This window comes from Pleurodeles waltl, chromosome 7 (assembly GCF_031143425.1).
Source record: "Pleurodeles waltl isolate 20211129_DDA chromosome 7, aPleWal1.hap1.20221129, whole genome shotgun sequence".
Classification (NCBI taxonomy): Eukaryota; Metazoa; Chordata; class Amphibia; order Caudata; family Salamandridae; genus Pleurodeles; species Pleurodeles waltl.
The window spans coordinates 1,061,875,072-1,061,898,979 of record NC_090446.1 but is presented as its reverse complement, the minus strand read 5'-3'; the positions used below and the strand labels follow the sequence as shown (position 1 = coordinate 1,061,898,979).

The window sequence follows — 23,908 nt, the reverse complement described above, 5'->3', positions numbered from 1 at the left end:
CCATCAGTCTGTGGCGCATGACTGTGCATTATTGAACCACCATTAATTTATAACGTGGTGGGAGGGCCTGTAGTACAACAGTATGTCCTGGGTTGCAATGCCTCCATGGTAAGAGGATTTATAGCATTTAGCAAAGGCTCTCCGCGGGATGTGGTGCCTCCAGAGAAAGCACTGCTGTAACTTATCCAGTTTTTTGAAGGAGGATGGAGTGGGAAGGGGTAACTTTGCAACAGATCTAGCAGGCGGGGCAGGACGACCATCTTATAGATGGTCGGGTGGCCGAGTATGGATAGAGGTAGGGTCGTCCAGGGAAACCCTGGATGTTAAGAGGCCCAGGCCTGATCATATGGTCCCAGATACTGGAAGCCCTCCCAGTGGATTTGTATGCCATCCAACCAACTGAGTGCAAATGAGGGGCACATTATAGGGTAAACTGAGGATTTGGCTTTGTGAATGATAAGCCCAGAAAAGGCCCTGAAGACACCAGGATCTAAAGCACTCAAAGACCAGAGCCCTGAGGGTCGTCTAGAAAAACGAGGACATCGCCAGCATAAAGTGAGATCCTATCAGAAATCCCAGGAGCCCATTCCAGACCCCTAATAAGAGCATCTACCCTCAGCTCCCCTCTAAGGGTGGCTTGTCCTCTGGTGTAGTGGGAACTAAGTGGACAACAAACCTCCCACCTTCACCCTTGCTTGGAGGTCAGTATACAATAGTTGCGCACAACTGAGAAACCTAGACCCAAAATTCAGTTTGTTCAGAAGACAGAACTGGTAATCCCACCAAACCGAGTCAAAAGCCCTGTGGAAGTCTACCAGGAGGAGCGTGTGTGCTCCCAGCAGTCTGCCAGCCAGTGTATTGTGTAGATGCTGGATATTGTGCCGTGTGACCCTCCAAGGGATAAAGGTAAACTGGCCCACATGAACAAGGGTGGAGATTACAGGGGGCGATCTGTTGGCCAGGGCCTTAGCCCATATTTTGAATTCTAAGTTGAAGAGGGAGATAGGGTGGTATGAGGAGCAGTCTCCGGAGAGTGTCCACTGTTGGGTATAAGTACGATACCCACCAGTCAATGGTCAGGGTAAAGCATGCCTGATTCCTACGCCGGTGGAACACCTTGCCGGGAGGATCCATGAGTAGTCCCATATAAGATTTGAAAAACTCAAGGTATACAGGTTTCTTAATCTCCTCAATGGTCAATGTTGGCTGAACACACAAAAACGGTTTCTTCAGGTACACATACATATGGCTTCTAAAAACTGCTTTTTTTCTCTTTAATAACTTAACATTTGGGTTTCCAGATGCATAAATCATGATAAACATGCATGGGATTACCCAGAACATGAATATTTGTAATCATTTCATTTTGGAAGCCACAGAAGAATGGATTTCTGTTGGACTCTTCATAAAAATCTTAATTGCATTGTTAGTCTTCTTTCAGTACATGTCTGTATGCAAGGATGTATTCCTTCTATATTTGAAAAAGAACTGCTGAAAATCAGGCAAAAGGCTGTCAAACTAGAGGAATGTAAACACAAGTCACATCACAATAATAAACTCAAAAGACAAAGCAACACCAAATAAATTGTCAGATTTCTATAATGAAGTGAAAACAGCAGTCAAATGCTATTAATGATATTCAGAATGAGAACTAATAGGACTTGACAAGATACCTGTGTGGTCAGAACGTCCCCTGTATGGCGTAATCATGTTTCTCTGCCATGAGGGTCAGGATGCTAGGTTATCGCAGCCAGTTTCTTACTAATCTATTACACCCATAAAGGCCTAGGCCTGTCCCTTCCCATGACTAAGGTCATGTACATGTCCTGTGGCCCAAAGGCACGCACCAACCGTGTTCTCATTTCACTGACAGACTGTTCCTGGATAACAGCCTGGAGAGGCCAGATAAGAGAAGGACCAACTGTAGGAAGTTGGCTCTGTATGCACTATTTCAAAGTAAGGAATAGTATGCACAAAGTCCAAGGGTTCCCCTTAGAGGTAAGGTAGTGGCAAAAAGAGATAATACTAATGCTCTATTTTGTGGTAGTGTGGTCGAGCAGTAGGCTTATCAAAGGAGTAGTGTTAAGCATTTGTTGTACATACACACAGGCAATAAATGAGGAACACACACTCAGAGACAATTCCAGGCCAATAGGTTTTGTTATAGAAAAATATCTTTTCTTAGTTTATTTTAAGAACCACAGGTTCAAATTCTACATGTAATATCTCATTTGAAAGGTATTGCAGGTAAGTACTTTAGGAACTTTGAATAATTACAGTAGCATATATACTTTTCACATAAAACACAAATAGCTGTTTTAAAAGTGGTCACTTAGTGCGATTTTCACAGTTCCTGGGGGAGGTAAGTTATTGTTAGTTTTTAGCAGGTAAGTAAATCACTTACAAGTCTCAGGTTTGGGTCCAAGGTAGCCCACCGTTGGGGGTTCAGAGCAACCCCAAAGTTACCACACCAGCAGCTCAGGGCCGGTCAGGTGCAGAGTTCAAAGTGGTGCCCAAAACGCATAGGCTTCAATGGAGAGAAGGGGGTGCCCCGGTTCCAGTCTGCCAGCAGGTAAGTACCCGCGTCTTCGGAGGGCAGACCAGGGGGGTTTTGTAGGGCACCGGGGGGGACACAAGTCCACACAGAAAGTACACCCTCAGCAGCGCGGGGGCGGCCGGGTGCAGTGTGCAAACACGCGTCGGGTTTTCAATGAGAGACCAAGGGATCTCTTCAGCGGTGCAGGCAGGCAAGGGGGGGGCTCCTCGAGGTAGCCACCACCTGGGCAAGGGAGAGGGCCTCCTGGGGGTCACTCCTGCACTGAAGTTCCGTTCCTTCAGGTGCTGGGGGCTGCGGGTGCAGGGTCTTTTCCAGCCGTCGGGATTTCAGAGTCAGGCAGTCACGGTCAGGGGGAGCCTGGGGATTCCCTCTGCAGGCGTCGCTGTGGGGGCTCAGGGGGGACAACTTTGGTTACTCACGGTCTTGGAGTCGCCGGAGGGTCCTCCCTGAGGTGTTGGTTCTCCACCAGTCGAGTCGGGGTCGCCGGGTGCAGTGTTGCAAGTCTCACGCTTCTTGCGGGGAGTTGCAGGGGTCTTTAAATCTGCTCCTTCGAAACAAAGTTGCAGTCTTTTTTTGGGAGTTTCTTGTCTTTCTTGAAGCAGGGCAGTCCTCTGAGGATTCAGAGGTCGCCGGTCCTTGGGAAAGCGTCGCTGGAGCAGGTTTCTTTGGAAGGCAGGAGACAGGCCGGTGGGTCTGGGGCCAAAGCAGTTGGAGTCTTCATTTCTTCCTCTGCAGGGGTCTTTCAGCTCAGCAGTCCTCTTCTTCTTGTAAGGTGCGGGAATCTAAATTCTTAGGTTCAGGGAAGCCCTTAAATACTAAATTTAAGGGGGTGTTTAGGTCTGGGGGGTTAGTAGCCAATGGCTACTAGCCCTGAGGGTGGGTACACCCTCTTTGTGCCTCCTCCCAAGGGGAGGGGAGTCACATTCCTATCCCTATTGGGGGAATCCTCCATCTGCAAGAAGGAGGATTTCTAAAAGTTAGAGTCACTTCAGCTCAGGACACCTTAGGGGCTGTCCTGACTGGCCAGTGACTCCTCCTTGTTATTCTCATTATCTCCTCCGGTCTTGCCGCCAAAAGTGGGGCCGTGGCCGGAGGGGGCGGGCAACTCCACTAGCTGGAGTGCCCTGCGGTGCTGGAACAAAGGGGGTAAGCCTTTGAGGCTCACCGCCAGGTGTTACAGCTCCTGCCTGGGGGAGGTGATAGGATCTCCACCCAGTGCAGGCTTTGTTACTGGCCTCAGAGTGACAAAGGCACTCTCCCCATGGGGCCAGCAACATGTCTTGGTTGTGGCAGGCTGCTGGAACCAATCAGCCTACACAGATAGTCGGTTAAGGTTTCAGGGGGCACCTCTAAGGTGCCCTCTGGGGTGTATTTCACAATAAAATGTACACTGGCATCAGTGTGCATTTATTGTGCTGAGAAGTTTGATACCAAACTTCCCAGTTTTCAGTGTAGCCATTATGGTGCTGTGGAGTCCGTGTTTGACAGACTCCCAGACCATATACTCTTATGGCTACCCTGCACTTACAATGTCTAAGGTTTGGCTTAGACACTGTAGGGGCACAGTACTCATGCACTGGTGCCCTCACCTATGGTATAGTGCACCCTGCCTTAGGGCTGTAAGGCCTACTAGAGGGGTGACTTATCTATACTGCATAGGCAGTGTGAGGTTGGCATGGCACCCTGAGGGGAGTGCCATGTCGACTTACTCGTTTTGTTCTCATCAGCACACACAAGCTGGCAAGCAGTGGGTCTGTGCTGAGTGAGGGGTCCCCAGGGTGGCATAAGATATGCTGCAGCCCTTAGAGACCTTCCCTGGCATCAGGGCCCTTGGTACCAGGGGTACCAGTTACAAGGGACTTACCTGGATGCCAGGGTGTGCCAATTGTGGAATCAAAAGTACAGGTTAGGGAAAGAACACTGGTGCTGGGGTCTGGTTAGCAGGCCTCAGCACACTTTCAATTCAAAACATAGCATCAGCAAAAGCAAAAAGTCAGGGGGTAACCATGCCAAGGAGGCATTTCCTTACACCAACCCAAACTGGTTCTGGAAGTGCAGACAGATAATCCACATCCCCAGTCTGCTGTGACTGTATAAAAGTGGGAGTCATTGACCAAAATCTCTTTGACCAACGAAGGGAGAGCAAAGTTGTCTTGAGACTGCTGTGCAGTGAGAGCTGGTGTCTGCCTGACAGCCAGCTTCTCTGATGTGAGGGTGCATCGCCTGGAGTGGGTGCTGGAAGGAAGAAGCTGCCTCTGCCCTGAAGCGCCTAAAGGCCAACCTACCTACTGAGAGAGGGAAGGAATGTGTCAACTCCGCTGTAACTATGATTGTCCAGGGCGAGCCAGCAGCAGCTGACACCAGAGCTTGAAGGTCTGCCCATCCAGGAGGATTAAGAATCGCAATCTGCATACACCGTAAAAACATCTTTAAGATGTGTCTGAGCAGACTGTCCACAGTGACACCTTGAAGCTGTGCCTGAGCAGACCGTGATGCTGCAACATTGTGAAGGTGTGCCTGAATGAGGACTGAGCAACTGTGACAACATGAAGCTCTGCCTGAGCAGATGCGGAAGCTGGAACTGCACTGGTCCCGAGAGGACTTGCCTGTGCTGCTAACCCTAGCAAAGTGAGAAGTAGCAGGTCATGCTCCTGGAACAGGAGTGCCCGGAGATGGCACCAAGCGGGCATGCAACCAGCCATAGACAAGTGAAGATGCTAGAGCCTGCACCTGTACAGAGTCCGGGTGACCGATTCCGTTGCTCCCTTCAATGGGTTTAATCTGAGTGCCAGAGCACTTGCAGCCTGTGTGTCTCCGCACAGAAAAGTGAGTAAGAGCCAGATGCATGCAGCGAGTCTCAGCCGAGGTGGAAACGCAGACAAAACTCCAAAGTGGTGAGATCAGAATTGAGACTAATAGGAGTACCCGAGCACAGAAACTAGAGTAAGTAACGCTTTATATAGTGGACCAAAATGAGGTACACTGTGCAGAGAGTCCAGCAACTCCCAGAGGTATCACAGAGGCACAAATTACATCCCAATTGCTCTCTTTCTGGGTAGTGTGGTCAAGCCGTTAGGCATATCAGAGGGTAGTGCTAAGCATGTAAGGCACATTCATGCATTAAGTGAGATACACACTCAAAGAAATCAGACACCAATTTATAAAAAAATAACCCATACTTTTACATAAACTTTGATACCAAGATCACCGCAGTCAGGTGAGCACTTTTCAGGATGATTGTTTTCTTAGAGTTTTTAAAAGTAGCATTTTTCAGAAAGCTGCAATGCAGTCCTATGGAGAAAAACAAAGATGGCAATTGAGGTAGAGGACAAAGAATTACGGACCAATCTCCTGGACTTAAGGAGGTTTTGAGGCAAGGTCCAAGGCCACACAAACAGTGAACCTCGGAGAGCTCTGGAGCATCTGAGTGCAGAGGTGTGTTACTGCGCCAGGTGTATCAGTCAAGTCTATGGGGTTGGTCCGGTTACAAAGTCGCTGCAGGGATGGACTGGAAGGGCAGGCCAGAGGAACCCATGGGGGGGCTCAGCCCTTCAGGTCCTTGGACACGTGGGGACACTGTCAGTCCACTCATCTTTGAGCTGTAGGGTGCAGGTGCAGGGGTGTCTTCTTGCATCAGGTCCATCACTGGAGTTCCTCTTGATTGCAAGGGGGACTGCAGAAACCCTCTGTAGGTGTGGATTGGGGGTCTGACCAAGCCAATAAGTGGGCACAGGTCTCATGAGGTGGGGAGACATGGGGACACTGTTGGTTCTCTTTTCATGGGTCTGAGGCGTACTGGTGCAGAGGTGTCCTAGGGCATCAGGGACTTTGCCTCCTGGTCACTCGTGGTTGCAGAGGGGTCTGCGGAAACAATCTGCAGATGCCGTCATGAAATCCACAGTGGGTGAGCACAGGGTGGGCTTCTTTTCTGGAGGGACTGGAGACCATGCTGACAACGTTGGCCGCTCGAGTGCAGTGACGATTTCCAGCGCCGGGTTTCTAGCGGTCCTGGTCCTCCCAGGGCTTTCTTGGGTGCCTGCGGACGCAGGGGAGCAGGTCCTCTACTCCAAGAGAGTTCCTCCTGGCAATTGCCGAAGCTCTGGCAGCTCTCACCATTTCTTGGAGGCTACAACTGCAGGATAGCTCAGCTGCTCCTCAAGGGTCGGGTGCAGCCAGCATGTCCTAAGATGAAGATATTGAGAGAGGAGGGGTCTCGAAAGGGAAGGAGTAGCCCCTCCAAACAATCTGTAGAACCCACCTGTTTGATGTTATGGACTGGCAGTGGTGGAGGTGATGGTGGATCCTACCACCAACTGGACATCCATGATCTAAAAGGGCATGGGGCAAGATTAGGAACGTTTGGAGGGTGCAGCTGCCAGGGGCGGGAAGGGGGGAGTGGGGGGTGGGGGAGGGATGGTTACTCGACCCAAGGTAATGAGAAGAACTCTGTCCTCATCCACACAGAGACTGGGAAGGTTGCACAGGCTGGGATAGAGTTGGTGTGGTTCAAAGCCCCTTCTGTAGCCACAATAGGAGAGAAAGGCAGACTGGGGGTGTCACGGGGCAGCTGAGAGGCCCAAGGACTTGGTCGCAGCCTGCAGGTCCTTAAAGGTCTCAAGCGCAGAGTCTGCCTCGTCTTCAAGGAGACGACTGCCATCAAAGGGCATGTCCATGAGGGCAGCCTGGACATGCCTTGAAAAGCCAGACAATATCAGCCAGGCATGACATCTGAGCACCACCGTCATGGAAACCGCTCTGCCCAGCAAGTCAGTTGTGTCCAAACCACAGCATATAGTGAACTTAGCTGCATCTCTCCCGTCTTTGACTGCTCAGGAGAAAATGGCCTGGGCTTCTTCTGGGACCTGTGGCAACACTTGCGTCCCACAGAGTGTGGGAAAAGCGGGCCAATAAGCATGCAGTGTTCACTAACCGCAAGGCTGGTAGAAGAAAACATTTTAAAGCAAAGCTATCCAGCTTCTTGGATTACCTGTTGGGGAGTTGGAAGGGGGTGTCAGGAAAAAGTGACCCTCCCCCTGACCTCTTTTCCCACAAACCAGTAGATGGTTCAGTGGAGGGAGTAGTCCTTGCTGACTGCCTTTCTGACCAACAATAATCTGAGAGCAGAAATCTCCTCAGTCAGTTCTCCCAACTCTTCTCTTTGACACCTGGACAAACCAACTGGTGTGAACATGACAATGACACAGGTGACAGTATGTCTGTATAAAGTAACATCTATAGGCAGCCTGACCATGTCAGAGAATGCATCAAAGCAGAAGCTTGAATTGAGAGTCACTGAGCCTTCAGACAGCCCTTCGGCTAGTCCGGTAGTCTTAGTACCCAAGCCTCACTCCCAAAATGGAAAAAGAGGACACTAGGTTTTGTGTTGATTACAGAGGCTGCAATGCTGTCACCAGGACTGATGCCCCTCCAATTCCAAGGGCAGATGAACTGATAGTTACTTTGGCTGCAGCCAAGTATCTCAGTACATTTAACTTGACTGCAGGCTGTTGGCAGATCAAGTTATCTGAAAATGCAAAAGCCAAAACAACACCTAGTGGGCAATATCACTTCACGGTGTTGTCCTTTGTTTTGAAAAATGCCCCTGCAACACTCTAAAGGTTGGTGAACAAAGTTCTCCAAGGCTTGGAAAGCTTCAGTGCAGCTTATATACTTGATATAGCTGTCTTTAACGCTACTTTTTGCCAGTTATCAGTATGCTTAGACTGTTTTCACTGGGACCCTGCTAACCAGGACCCCAGTGATTGTGCTCTCTCCTCTAACATTGGTTGCCTTGGTACATTTTACACTCCAAAATTGGCATATTGGTGTACCCCTGTAATCCCTAGTATATGGTACTTAGTTACCCAGGGCATTGGTACACCAGGGATCCCATGTATTATGCCACCCATGGGAGCCCATGCAAACACTGTCTGCAGGCCTGCAATTGACAGCCTGCATGAAAAGGTGCATGTACCCTTTCACTGCTGGTCACTACACCAGGTCCCTGTAAGTCACCCGTACGGTAGGTCCTTCCAGCTCTAAGGGCCGGGTGCAGGTCCCTGTGTATGTTTGGGCACCCCTGCATGAGCAGAGGTGCCCCTATGAACTCCAGTTCCAATTCTCTGGACTTCGTAAGTGTGGGAAGCCATTTTAGCTATGTACTGACCATAAGTCACTACCTATGGTCCAGCTACATAACGGTAACTCCGAACCTAAGCATGTTTAGTATCAAACATGTCAGAATCATATCCCAATACTGATGCAAGTATTGGTGGCATGATTCCATGCACTCTGGGGGCTTCTTAGAGGACTACCCCCCCCCCCCGGTATTGCTGTTACCAGTGTTCCAGGGTCTGTTAACAGCCTGCACTGCTGTAGCCCCTCAGACAAAATTCTGCCCTCTTGCTGCTTGGCTACCTCGATCCACCGGCTTGCTTTGAAGGGCACATTTGGTGCATAATCCGGTGTGCAGCAGTCCAGAGAGCCCTGGTCCCTCCTCTGGTGCGAAGCTGCACAAAGGAAAGGGGAGTGACCACTCACCTGTCCATCACCACCCCAGGGGTCGTGCTTGGAGGTCCTCCAGGTGGTTACGTGATTCTGCCATCTTGAAACTAAGATGGGCAGAGGCCCCTGGAAGCATCTGAGTGGTCAGGTTAGGCAGATGACATCAGTGACCCCCCTCTGATAGGTGGTCACCTTGCAAAGTGACCAAGGGCCAGATGTAGCAAAGGGTTTTTCCCATTCTGTGCCAATGGGAAAATGTGTTCGTACATATGGCCCCAAGCCCCTTTTGGGGTTCTTTAGGGGCTATTCTAGGCTATTTGTGGGTGGGTTCCCAGATTCCACATGCAAGACTCCATCAGGACTCCACTGCAATTACGTCTTCTGCTCCTGGCCACTGGAACCATTGCTAGACTTCACAGGAACTGAAGAGGACTGCAACACCGAGACAATCTTGCCTTACAACATAGTTTCTGTGGCTCTTATCAGCACTTTGCATCATTTCCACGCCTGTGCATACTCTGGGGTCCGCAATACTTCAGCTGCACCAAAGAAGCAAGAAGGAATCTCACTTGGAGTCAAGGAGACCTCCCCTGCATCTGCAGGAACCTAAGGAAACAACATCTGGCTTCTGAGATCTACTGTCCTCTAGATCTGCAAAGGTCCTCCAACACAGGTGATGGGTTTGAGGGGTCCCCTTGGTCCTCTCTGCCTTTTATCAAACTTGGGAGACAGTGAGCCCTTGCCTCTTCCTCCAGGACAAAGCCCCTGTGCACCACGACTGTTGCCGCAACCAAGGCTTGTTGACTCATGCTCCGAGGGATCTTCAGGCTCCAAGTAGCCCCAGTCCCCAGCATTCTATGCAAGGACAGTGTCCTCTCTGCTGCTCCAGCCACGTGCGACTCCTCTTCATGTGTGCTGCTTGGGCCTCACTGCGATTTACTGTGCCTGCTGCCAGTGGGTTGCTCGTGGGGGTTCCAACTGCTTCTGCTAGCTCTCCTGTCTTCTTAGAGCCAGCGCAAAATCCCCTCCAAGGGTCGGGTCCCCAGGAGCTTGCTGGTCCTCTTCAGCCCTGTAAATCTTCCCCAGCTCCGACTTGCATTTGCTTGCTGGTGGTCCTCTTGACCACGGACTCGTCCGCGATCGGCTACCATCAAGGGACAGCTCCTAGACAACTTCAGGGACTCCTCTGCAGCTCCTGGATTCCACAACTCCCCTTCACCCATCATCGTCGTTCAGGATCTTCACCCACAGAAGGGTGGGCATTGCCTCCTGCCCCACATGGACACTCCTGCGTGGACTACACTCTGTCCTCTTCTTTTTCAGGTCCTCTTCTTCTTGAATCCATTGTTGAATTCAACCAGTCTGGTCCTGTTCTTGCATTGTTCCAAATCTAACTCCCCATGTTAGCCTATGGGATGACTAGGTGACTTGCCTCTACTCTCCTGCTCGCTGGGGGTCTTATAGATGCACACCTCTTGGGGTCCCATACTCTCCCAGCCCTTGGCTAGATACTCCATATCCCCTTGTGAGGGACCCAATCTTGCATTCCACTATTTTAGATTATGGCCCCCCCATAGGGCCCTTGCTCTTTCTAATGTTTTTTATGCTAATCCTTAGTACTTACCTGTGTAGATTTTGTGTGTACTTACCTCCAGATGGGGGTTTTGCCTTTAGTATTCTAGTTCAGTGTTACTATAATAAAGTACCTTTATTTTTGCAACACTGTGTTGTTCCTTTCAGGTGGGATAAGTTACTATGTGACTACTGTGGTACTGCAAGTCCTTCACACTCCTAGATAAGTCTTGGCTGCTCACCACAGCTACCAGTAGAGAGCCCTGGCTTCCTAGACACTATAACGCTTACTAATAAGGGTTGCCTGGACTTGATATAAGGTGCCAACACTATAGGTGTCCACCACGCACCAACCATGTTTACAAATTGAGGCCCTTATAAACTTGTAAATATACACTGTATAGGTGTCTTGCAAGGTATGGAAGACAGCATGGATTTTATATTGCTGCAGGCAATGTTTTTTTTTCATTTCTGGGAAATCAACTGTAAAAACCAGTCCAGCAGACTATAAAAGAAGCATTCAAACAGCAAAAAATTGCCCACACACTGACCAGCCAGATGGGCACTGTCTGACTGCCCCGTAGGCTAGGCCGACCCTCCTTGGTGAGCAGATTGAGGCATGCTTCTGGGGAAAGCAGTTTAGTCTGTATGACTCATTGTGGATTAAGAGTTGAATATAGATAAGATGAAACAAGCATTTGCAATGCAATAGGTTTTGCATTTACCTGAGTTGGAGCTATTGGCATTGTAAATGCATAACTGGACTTTTTTGCCAAATTAATTGGTCAACCCTGCCGCATATTTTGGTCCTTTCTGCCACATAATTCCAGTGGCCCTGCATATAATTAAAGGGCTGGTAGGCCTACTGGAATATTTTTTTAAACAACAATGCTTGTACAGACTTTGTTTCTGGTGTGCAGCATCAACCAAATGTTTCTACACTTGTAAGTCACTGTGATCCTGTGCAATTTGCAGACTGGGACATGTAGATGTTTTAACCCCTGAGTGCTCTGCAGACCCACCCCTTACGCCCCCGACACTGATATATGCTTTAGTCTGTCCTTTTGCTCTGGCTTGTTTGATAAGTCTCATGGGGTATTGCCTCTACCTCAATCCCATTTTATCAAGTTCCCACTACTGGCTAATCATGTTTTTAGGTAGAAGTCTAAAGACTTCTTGGGGACATTCTGAAATCTCAAGTAGGAATACGTTCCGCCCATTGCTTGTGGTTTGTAACTCACATTTGCTTACTTTCTATTGGCTAGCTTTATTTGTTTTAGGTTGCCCAGCATGTATTTGTCTCTCCCATGGAGAATAGCCCGTTTACCACTTCTGACTCACTCCTTGTATTCTTCAACAAGTGCTCGCTTTCTGTAAAAATGCCTTTATATTTTGTCCTTGTCACATTTTCTGTGCACTCAAAGACAGAGGTCAAATGCCTGACTGTTTTCTGAAGTAGCTTATTGTATACCTTACCATCTCAGACTTTAGAGTCATAGGAGTTATGTGACAATCTGGGGGTGTGAAGGGAAAGGTTTTTTTCTAGCACACATTATTTAGTTTTTTTTTAAAAAGCACAATATGAAGCACAGTATTTTAACATGATCAAAACAGATCAGTACACTAGGTTATTCTATTCCCACACATTATTGTTTGTGACCAGTAAAACTGTATGTCTGGGCAAATGTAATGGTCATTTCATAAGAAAATGTGTTGCCTGTAATGGCAACATGCTACAATAGACATACCCCACTCTATGCCACTCCACTTCACTCTGTGCCACTCTACAACACATTACTCCACTCTACTCTACACCCCTCCACTCTACAATACTTCATTCTACTCCACTCTATGCCACTTCACTCCAGGCCACTCTATACCAATCTACAACACTCCATTCTAGGACTTTCCATTCTAAGACAGCTCACTCTGCTCCATTCTGTGCCACGACAGAACACTCTATGTCTCTCTACGCAACTCCAAGCAAATCCCTCTGTGCCAGTTTACTCCTTTCTATAACACTCTGTTCCGCAGCACTCCACTCCGCAACACACTAACCTTTAGCCATGCTAAACAGCAGCCATGCTGCGGTACAAAATGCCTAAGACACATTGGCAAAACCAATAGCTCTTGCATAGGCCACAGCATTTGGCTTTACCAATGCTTCTTTTTCAGATGGCAAACTTTAATCTAAATAGCCTCTCAGTCCATCAATATAAAGCATAGCTTCATACTACAAGTATCCACTATAGGTGGAGGTCTGCCATAGTTAATCCTGATGTACAGAGTCTTGGCAAATTTTTAGAAAGGCTCAAAGCACCACAGAAACATTACTGCCCATTCCCACACTGGACTGGCACCTCCTCTGAAAGATGAGACTCTGTGTACAAAAGAAGTAGAAGAACTAAAATAACATGCTACATATGCTACAAGAGTGACTGTTGCCGTTGCCAAAGAGTTCAGGGAACATCCTCTCAGATGTTATTTGAAACAGCATGGCAATGTAAAGAAAATCCACTGCTGAAACCATCTACATTTCCCTTTCATAACAGATACAATTTTATCAGTGTATACAGTCACATAAAAACATCTTTTACTTCTGGTAAATTTTGTATGCTGGGGTAGACAATACCTGAAAGATACCTTCAGTGGCATCAGGACTTTCTGTCTCTTCACTCCACTGCACCCATAAACTCCACAAGGGTAAGCTATCCTATAAGGTAAAAGAGAATAAGGACCATTACAATGTTGCCCACCATGTACCATTAGGCACGGCACAGACTAAAAGAAGAGGTAACAATTGTTTTTTTCAAATAAGGTAGAAAAAACATCCTATGATACAAAAACTGGAATCTACAAATACCACATACATACATAGAAACTGTTGACTACTTAATGTTCAATAATGTATACTTTTTTGTGGCACAAAAGTATAAAAGGTATGGAAAATGTTAGCTACCCAGTAAGCATCTGTTCGTGGCATGTAGTGCTGTAGATTGTAGATTCAAATGCTCTGCATACTCCGGCCATCAAGTGAAACAGCCACAGGTGTCCGGGAAGGAGGGAGGGCGCATGTGAATCTACAGCACTACACGCCACAAACAGCTGCCTATGGGTAAGTAACATTTTCCGTTCAATGGCATGTGTGGCTGTAGATACACATGCTTTGCATGGAATGTAAAGCAGTCCCTCCATGAAAGCAGTGACTAGCCTGTGTGACTTGCAGTTGACTGGAAACGTATTCTTAGTACTGCTTGGCCTCCCCTGGCTTGCAAGTACGTCCACACAATGTTTGGTAAATGTAAATGTTTGTGGTGTAGATCATGTAGCTGCCTTACAAATGTCAGCTATGGGTATGTTTCCAAGGAAAAGCCATAGCGGCTCCCTTCTTTGGCATTACAAGTTGGTATACATTTTACTATCCATCTAGCTATGCTGTTTGTGGATACTGGATTGCCTTTGTGAGGTAATGAAAAAGCTACAAAAAGCTGGTTAGTTTTTCTGAAGTCTTCAGTTCTGTCACTGTAAAACATCAACGCACGTTTAACATCTAAAGTGTGGAGGGCTTTTTCTGCAAGTGAGTCAGAGTGCAGAAAGAAGACTGGTAGTTCACAGGATTGGTTGATATGGAATTGGGAAACCATTTTAGGAAGGAACTTTGGGTTTGAGCGAAGGACTACCTTGTCTCTATGAATTTGGAAGAAAGGTTCTTCCAAGGTTAGAGCCTGGAGATCATGAACGCGTCTGAGGGATGTAATAGCGATTAATAACGCAACTTTCCAAGAAAGATAATGAAGAAGGCATGAATGAAGTGGTTCAGAAGGAGGACCCATTAGCCTGGTAAGCACAAAATTGAGGTTTCAGGATGGCACAGGAGACACTCTGGGTGGAATAACCCTTTTACGGTCTTCTATTAAAGCTTTGATGATTGGGATTCTGAACAAGGAAGTATGCTGTCTGTTCTGTAGGTATGCCGCTATAGCTGCAAGATGTAAGTGAATGGAAATGTAAGCTAAATTTGTTTTTTGTAAGTGGAACAAGTAACAAAAAATGTCTTGGACAATAGCTTTAATGGGATTAATATGTCTGGGTTGGCAGTAGCATACAAAGCATTTCCATTTTGCAGCATAACATGTTCTGGTTGTGGGTCTACGAACTTCCCTCACAATGTCCATACATTCTGCAGGCAATCCTATGTAACCAAACTCTATGACTTCAGGAGCTATATCGCAAGGTTGAATGACTTAGGGTCTGGGTGTCTGATATGTCCTTGATTTTGAGTGAGAAAGTCTGGCCTATTGGGGAGCTTCTCGTGAGGAACTACTGAGAGATCCAGAAGTATGGTGAACCATGGCTGAGGCGCACAAGTGGGAGCTAGAAGGATCATGGTAAGAGATGTCTGCCTGATCCTCCGAACTGGAAGTGGAATGAGAGGGAGGGGTGGAAAAGCGTAAGCAAATATCCCTGACCAGTTCATCTATAGAGCCCTGCCCTTGGACAGAGGGTGTGGGTATCTAAAGGAGAAGCTTGGGCACTTTGCGTTTTCTGCTGTGGCAAAAAGATTTATCTGAGGATTTCCCCACTTTAGAAAGTATTTTTGAAGGACTAGCGGGTGGAGTTCCCATTTGTGGACTTCTTGTCACCCCCCCCCCACCCCCCCCGGTTCTGTAGATAATACATGTCTGTCATTTTGGCAATGCAGACCAAGACAACCTGGTCAGAGAGGTGATGAAGAAATGCTTTCAGGGCTAGAAATACTAGAATATTTCTCTAGCAGATAATTTGTTACCGACGGCAAATAACTTGTTCATCTGATAGAGACTTCTAGTTGCAGAACCTTACCTTAGAACAGATACCCAAGCAATATCATCCCTGGAGGTGGGTCTGTGAACTGGGATAACACAAGAAGTCCTGCAGGACCGAACAGGCAAAGTACCAATCCCTTCGGACATGACTATGGAGGCAGTAGTGTTTGGTGAACGTGTGAAATGAAGCCCACGTTCTTGCATGGCAGATGTCCAGGACTGGAACTCTGCATGCTAATGCAGTGGTTACAGCTATGCCTCTGGTGGAATAAGCACTCAAACCCTCTGGGGGTTGTTTCTTAGCCAGTGCAGAGAACGTCTAAGTGCAGAGAACAACCCCATGTGGAGAAGGACCTCTTCTGCACTGCCCAACCTTTCTTCGCACCCACATAACCCACAAAGAGTTGATCATCAACCTGGAACTCTGGTACGATCAAGATAGAATGCCAATGTTCTTTTTGGGTCCTGGCGGTTGTGTCTCTCCTCTTCCTTAAAAGGATGTGAGGGTGCGTAAAAAGTAGGCAGGGTAATAGATTGATCTACATGAAAGGGAGTGACTACTTTTGGTGAAAAGGAAGCCTTGGTACGAAGCACAACCTTGTCAGGATGGACGGAAATGTAGGGTGGCTTCGATGAAAGGGCCTGGAGCTCACTCACCCTCCGAGCAGAAGTGATGGCTACAAGAAAGGCTGTTTTTAGAGTAAGAAGCCTAAGTGGACAATTATGAAGTGGCTTAAAAGGAGCACACTTCAGGAAAGTAAGAACTAAGTTCAAATCCCATTGAAGCATTATGAACGGTGAAGGAGGAAACATCTACCAACAATAGGAGATTTAAACAAAGAGGGTTGGTCAGACAATCTTAGGAAAGCTGAGATGGCAGAGAAGTAACTAGGGTACCCAGAGCTGAGGTGAACCCCTCCTGGAAGAATCCTCAATCTTGTTTTGGAGGGTAGTGGCCACAAGGGTTAGGGATGTGTCCCCCCCAAAGAGAGTGGGCACAAGAAGGGTGTAGCCACCCTCAGGGGTCAATAGCCAGTGGTTACTGCCCTCTGACCCCTGTAACACCCCTAATTCACTATTTAGGGGTACTCATGAACCTTGCTCTTCAGTTTCGTGGCAACCCAAAAGAAGGAGGACTGAAGAGCCACCCCAGCAGTGAAGACTCCAGACAACTGACTTGGCCCCAGCCCTACCGGCCTGACTGCAGCTTCAAGACTCCTACTACAAAAAGGTAACGCTTCCTGCAGGGCCAGCGACCTCTACGAACCCTCCAGAGGACTGTATGCCCACCCAAGGACCAAGATCATCCAAGGACAGTGGCCCTGTTCACAAAGATACCTCCAAGAAGGACTCCAGACCCTTCCAGATCTGCGAATCCTGCCCACTCTGCACCCGACACTCACGGCCTGAGTCCAGGTGGCCCACCCAGTCAAGAGAAGGTCCCCAGGGGATTCCGACCTCGAGTCCATCCTGGGTTGACCCCTCCTGACCAACACGACAACCCCTGCAGCCTGAATCCAGAGGACCCGACCTGACCGTGACCAGCTCAGGCGAAGATTTTCTGGTGCCTAAAGGTACCCCTGCACCTGCAGCCCTCTGGCCTTGGGGATCTTAACCGACAGTCAAGCCACGTCCAGTGGGCTTTCTACTTACCTGTCCAGCCGTTGGTCTTCTTCAGCCGACTCCATGGACCAAGCCTGCAGTGTCTTTGTGACCCTCAGAGTTCCTTCATTGAAAAGCACTGGGTGCCCGACGCTGTGTTTGAATCCTGCACCCCGCCGCCCCTGTGCCACTGGCGGTGTGTGTTTGGTGCTGACCTGCAACACCCATGCTCCGGTACTGATCAAAACCCCCAGGTCTGTGACCTGAAGTTGCAGGTACTTACCTGCAAGCTGTTTCTTTCTAAGTGCTCCCAGTCTCCGTAAGATTCCATTGGGCGCCGGACACCAACTGTGACCTCTGCACCCGGCCGGCAACGTGTTCATGGGGGTGCACCCTTGGTGTCTTTCTCAAATTTGCCCTGTGGACACCTTAACCCCCGAAGGCTGGGATTGAAAATAGAGTACTTTTTAAAAATTAATTATTTATTGAGGTTTTCAAATATAAAAACACAGAGAACAAGACAGCCCAACAATATCATTACCAATGCAGAGCTAGACACAGATAATGCACAAAACCAGTGCCAGTATGCCGATCCAGCAGTATCACTGAATGAAGAATCTTAAAAAAAAAAAAAAAAAAAAAAGGATAACATCATCATGTAAAACATACAGCGATATCTTGCAAAAGGCTGAATTCCAGCTCAAGGATCCTCACAGCCTGAGGGCTGAACGACAAACACCCTTAACAGAAAAAGAAGAAACATTGGGCAAGGAAAGGGGACTGGGAGGAAGGCGCAGGCCCTAATGAGCACAAAACAGTCATGACACAAGGAAGGAGGAACAAAGAACGGAACCGCCAAGCATGTGGCAGGACGAGTCACAGCATCAACTTCACAGAGAGGACTCCAAGAAAGAGTGCAATGGAGCCCAAATGTCAGGGGGTCTAGAACCCTCAGGGACCAGGTCCCAGAAGATTGTTAATTGCTCCTGGTAGAATGAGGCATCACGCAACCACTCCGACCCACAAGGGGCCCTGCCACGTCCCCAGCACATCGCCACCCTGCGCTTAGCCAGCAGCAACAATAGGCCCACAAACCTACTATTAGGCAACGGGACTGCGTCAACCATTCCAAGAAGCGCCACCTTGGGGGAAAGGGGGAGAGTAAAACCAATCATCTCCTCAATCATACGCATGATCTCCACCCAAAAGGCATGGACCTCCCACACAATACCACGCTAGATGCAGAAGGTCAGCTTCAGGGGACCGGCATCTCTTGCAACACGAGTCCGCACGCAGACCCATAGTACGGAGCCCACAGGGGAAATAATATAACCGGTGCAAACATTTGAAATGTATAAGCCTGAACCGGTAGTTAGGGGACAGAGCTCTCATATGCGCACAGCATTTCCTCTACTCCTCCTCAGGAATGGCCTCGCCTATATCCACCTCCCATTTGGCTTTAGCTGAATCAGCAATGTCACCACGCTGCCCTTTCAAACAGTTATAAAGCTTGGTGATGAGACCCCGAGGAGACCGCGCACCACAGATCACTTCCAAAACCTGGCATACAGACGGAATCGCAGGCAGACCAGAGAAACGCGTGCGAAGCATCGTGCAGAACATACAGCCTGCGCAATGGACAGTCACGTTTATCCCCGAGGGCCATCTCCGGGGAAATCAATCGCCCCTCCACAAACCAAACGCCGAAATCAGTGGGAGCCACAGGGAGCCACAGGGAGCCACAGGGAGCCACAGGGAGCCACAGGGAGCCACAGGGAGCCACAGGGAGCCACAGGGAGCCACAGGGAGCCACAGGGAGCCACAGGGAGCCACAGGGAGCCACAGGCTCACGCGCGGTATTCCAGGGCAGACCAAGCTCTAGCAATACAGGCCACAGTGTCCACCCTGCGCGGTCTGGAGCGAGAAAGGCACCCGCGTCAGACCACACTGCATCGCTTTCAGGCGGCAAATAGCGGAGCAGACCGGACGCAACCAATAATACGCAAAGTGGGCCTGCGCACATTAATAGAGTTCCAGATCACGCGCGGCTAGGCCACCCAGTTCAAAAGGCAACGTCAGTTTCTCCCAGGCAATTCTAGGCTGTCCTCCAGCCCAAACCAATTGTATCAAAGCAGAACGTAAACGCTGCAAGAAGCTGGCAATGAGGTCAAGAGGAATACTCATAAACAGGTATAAAAATTTGGGTAGCACTACTATCTAAGCAATAGCAATGCGACCAATAAGAGATAGTGGCAGGGAGCGCCATGCCTTGACTATCTTCCAGACAAGAGATAGCCTTTCCATAATTGGCCAGCCATAGCGGATCCACATCCCGACTCAGCCACACCCCTAAATAGCATACAGGGCCATCCGCCCACCCAATTGGGTACCGGGAGGGAGCTCTCCCCGACCCCTCTGAGAAAGGCAGCCCTATCGATTTAGACCAGTTGATCACAATACCTGAAAAGGCGCCAAACCACACAATCTCATCCAACAAGACATCAAGGTTATTCCGTGGGTCGCGTAGATACAGCCCGATGTCATCGGCATACATAGAGATCAGTATGGGTCGCTTCCGAAACAGCAGGACTCTTGGATTATGATGTTGTCTCAGATACGCCGCCAAAGGCTCCATCACAATGGCAAATAGCAGCGGACATAAAGGGCCACCCTAAAGGGATCAGAGATGCTACCATTCAAACGCAGTCTGGCAGTGGGCTCAGAATACAGCAAGCGGATCAATTTTATGAAACGCACACTCAAGCCAACTCTAGCGAGCAGCGCAAACATATATTTCCATGCTAAAGAGTCGAAAGCCTTAGTAGCATCAAGAAACACCACAACTGCATCATCTTCCCCATCAATCGAGCCAGCAACCGTGAAATATGTACGCAGATTGTGCGACGTGGACCGGCCCGGTACAAATCCTGACTGATACGGAAGCACCAGCTTCGGCAACAGGGGCTGCAGGCGCGCGGCTATCATCTTTGTCAAGATTTTGTTGTCTATATTAATCACTGACAGCGGGCGATACGAATCACAGCAATGCGGAGCCTTACCAGGCTTAAGAATCGTAACAATCAAGGCATCAAGAAGGGAAGGAGGAAGAACACCAGTCTCCACGGCCTCTGCATAGACCTCCAGCAGCTGAGGAGCAAGAAGGTCAGAGAATTCCTTGTAGAACGCAGGCGTCAATCTAGCCAGACCGGGGGACTTTTCACCAGGCAGACTACGAATCGCCGATTTCACCTCCTCCACAGAAAAGGGAGTATCAAAATAAGAGCGGTGAGCCTCGTCAAACCAGAGCAAGCTAATCTCAGAGAAGTAAGCTTGCGCCACCTCATCATTCAGCCCGGAAGGCTCAGCATACAGATTCACAAAGAATTTAGTAAAAACCTGCATGACACCCTTCGTCTCCATCACTCGCGCACCCTTTAAGCTATCAATTTCGGTAATGTAGTTACTGGCCCTGGGCTTACGCAACAAATTTGCCAGTGTGCGCCCAGACCTCTCACCCTCTCCATAGCGCCTTGCCCTGGCAAACTTTCCCAGGAAACAAATCTCTCGCTGGGAGGCCTCCTCATATTGAGACACAGCACTCCGAAAAGCCGCTAACGTAGCACCCGACTAGTCCAGCACCAACTGTCTCTCCAAATCCACGCCTCCAGATCGGCCAGTTCCCGCCTAAATATCTGTAATACACGGTGTTGTTTCGAGAGGCAAACCCCACGGATAACGACCTTAAACGCCTCCCATAGCGTACCCGCTGAGCTCACAGACCCACTATTCTCAGCAAAATAATGAGAAATGGCCTCGTGAATATCCTCTCAGAACACCCCATCCCGAAGCGCTTTGTGCGGCAGGCGCCACATGTATGCACGTCCCGGCCCTCCAGGCACCGCCAACTCCAGTTTAACCGGCGAGTGATCGGACAACGTACGAGCTATGTGCTCCACCGTCTGGGTCCAGAGCTTGTACCCAGCCAACGGTCGATACGAGACCAACTGTTATTCACATAATTAACACAAATGCCCTCCCTCGCAGCCCCATGCTTCACCCTCCCTAAGTCCACCAAAGTGCCGTCCGCCATCACAGCCGATAGAGCTTTAGCAGCTGCAACATGCTGCACCCTGACCAAGCTCTCACGGTCTGCCATCAGGTTTAGGATCACATTAAAGTCCCCACCCCAAATCACAGCTCCACTACCCAGCGACTCAACTAAACGCCACACTTCACAAAAGAATTCAGGGTCATCAGTATTGGGGCCGTATACGGAAAAGAGTCTACAAGGTCTGTCCAGTAGCGTCCCATTTAATAATAGATATCTGCCCTGCGGATCTATGATCGCCCTCTGGGTGCGCCACTGCAGTTCCTTGCGCAGCAGGATCGCCACTCCCCTTGCATAACTCGAGAACACCACTCCGCGGGATTCTCCAATCCAGCCGGCTCTCAACCTATGGAGCGTAGCCGACACCAGATGGGTCTCCTGCAGCATGCATATATCAATTTCTTGGCGCTTAGCGTAAGCAGACATAAGCCTCATGTAAGGAAATGCCTCCTTGGCATGGTTACCCCCTGACTTTTTGCCTTTGCTGATGCTATGTTTTGAATTGAAAGTGTGCTGAGGCCTGCTAACCAGGCCCCAGCACCAGTGTTCTTTCCCTAACCTGTACTTTTGATTCCACAATTGGCACACCCTGGCATCCAGATAAGTCCCTTGTAACTGGTACCTCTGGTACCAAGGGCCCTGATGCCAGGGAAGGTCTCTAAGGGCTACAGCATGTATTATGCCACCCTAAGAGACCCCTCACTCAGCACAGACACACTGCTTACCAGCTTGTGTGTGCTAGTGAGAACAAAATGAGTAAGTCGACATGGCACTCCCCTCAGGGTGCCATGCCAGCCCCTCACTGCCTATGCAGTATAGGTAAGACACCCCTCTAGCAGGCCTTACAGCCCTAAGGCAGGGTGCACTATACCATAGGTGAGGGTACCAGTGCATGAGCACTGTGCCCCTACAGTGTCTAAGCAAAACCTTAGACATTGTAAGTGCAGGGTAGCCATAAGAGTATATGGTCTGGGAGTCTGTTTTACACGAACTCCACAGCACAATAATGGCTACACTGAAAACTGGGAAGTTTGGTATCAAACTTCTCAGCACAATAAATGCACACTGATGCCAGTGTACATTTTATTGTAAAATACACCACAGAGGGCACCTTAGAGGTGCCCCCTGAAACTTAACCGACTATCTGTGTAGGCTGACTGGTTCCAGCAGCCTGCCACACTAGAGACATGTTGCTGGCCCCATGGGGAGAGTGCCTTTGTCACTCTGAGGCCAGTAACAAAGCCTGCACTGGGTGGAGATGCTAACACCTCCCCCAGGCAGGAGCTGTAACACCTGGCGGTGAGCCTCAAAGGCTCACCCCTTTGTCACAGCCCCGCAGGACACTCCAGCTAGTGGAGTTGCCCGCCCCCTCCGGCCCCGGCCCCCACTTTTGGCGGCAAGGCCGGAGAAAATAATGAGAATAACAAGGAGGAGTCACTGGCCAGTCAGGACAGCCCCTAAGGTGTCCTGAGCTGAGGTGACTCTAACTTTTAGAAATCCTCCATCTTGCAGATGGAGGATTCCCCCAATAGGATTAGGGATGTGACCCCCTCCCCTTGGGAGGAGGCACAAAGAGGGTGTACCCACCCTCAGGGCTAGTAGCCATTGGCTACTAACCCCCCAGACCTAAACACGCCCTTAAATTTAGTATTTAAGGGCTTCGCTGAACCTAAAGATTTAGATTCCTGCAACTACAAGAAGAAGGACTGCAAAGCTGAAAACCCCTGCAGAGGAAGACCAGAAGACACCAACTGCCTTGGCCCCAGAACTCACCGGCCTGTCTCCTGCCTTCCAAAGAACCCTGCTCCAGCGACGCTTTCCAAGGGACCAGCGACCTCTGAATCCTCTGAGGACTGCCCCGCTTCGAAGAAGACAAGAAACTCCCGAGGACAGCGGCACTGCTCCAAAAGAACTGCAACTTTGTTACAAGGAGCAGATTTAAAGACCCCTGCAACTCCCCGCAAGAAGCGTGAGACTTGCAACACTGCACCCGGCGACCCCGACTCGACTGGTGGAGAACAAACAGCTCAGGGAGGACCCTCCGGCGACTCTACGACTGAGTAACCAAAGTTGCCCCTCCTGAGCCCCCACAGCGACGCCTGCAGAGGGAATCCCCAGGCTCCCCCTGACAGCTGGAAAAGACCCTGCACCCGCAGCCCCCAGCGCCTAAAGAAACGGAACTTTTGTGCAGGAGTGACCCCCAGGAGGCCCTCTCCCTTGCCTAGGTGGTGGCTACCCCGAGGAGCCCCCCCCTTGCCTGCCTGCACCGCTGAAGAGACCTCTTGGTCTCCCATTGAAACCTGAAGGAAACCCGACGCTTGTTCCCACACTGCACCCGGCCGCCCCCGCGCTGCTGAGGGTGTACTTTCTGTGCTAACTTGTGTCCCCCCCCCGGTGCCCTACAAAACCCCCCTGGTCTGCCCTCCGAAGACGCGGGTACTTACCTGCAAGCAGACCGGAACCGGGGCACCCCCTTCTCTCCATTGAAGCCTATGTGTTTTGGGCACCTCTTTGACCTTTGCACCTGACCGGCCCTGAGCTGCTGGTGTGATAACTTTGGGGTTGCTCTGAACCCCCAACGGTGGGCTACCTTGGACCAAAAACTGAAACCTGTAAGTGACTTACTTACCTGTTAAAACTAACTTTAACTTACCTCCCCCAGGAACTGTGAAAATTGCACTAAGTGTCCACTTTTAAAACAGCTTATTGTGTTTTATGACAAAAGTATACATGCTAATGTAATGATTCAATGTTCCTAGA

At 49.4% G+C, this 23,908-nt stretch overlaps 1 protein-coding gene across 1 annotated transcript in view; it reads right to left on the bottom strand.

Annotated features, from left to right (window-relative positions):
- The window catches only part of UTP6 (UTP6 small subunit processome component), a 369,699-nt gene that overhangs the window by 42,422 nt on the left and 303,369 nt on the right, over positions 1-23,908 (bottom strand). The window contains exon 15 of the mRNA XM_069199997.1: positions 13,266-13,346. Coding sequence (XP_069056098.1) covers positions 13,266-13,346 — 81 coding nt within the window. The remainder of the gene's footprint in view (positions 1-13,265; positions 13,347-23,908) is intronic.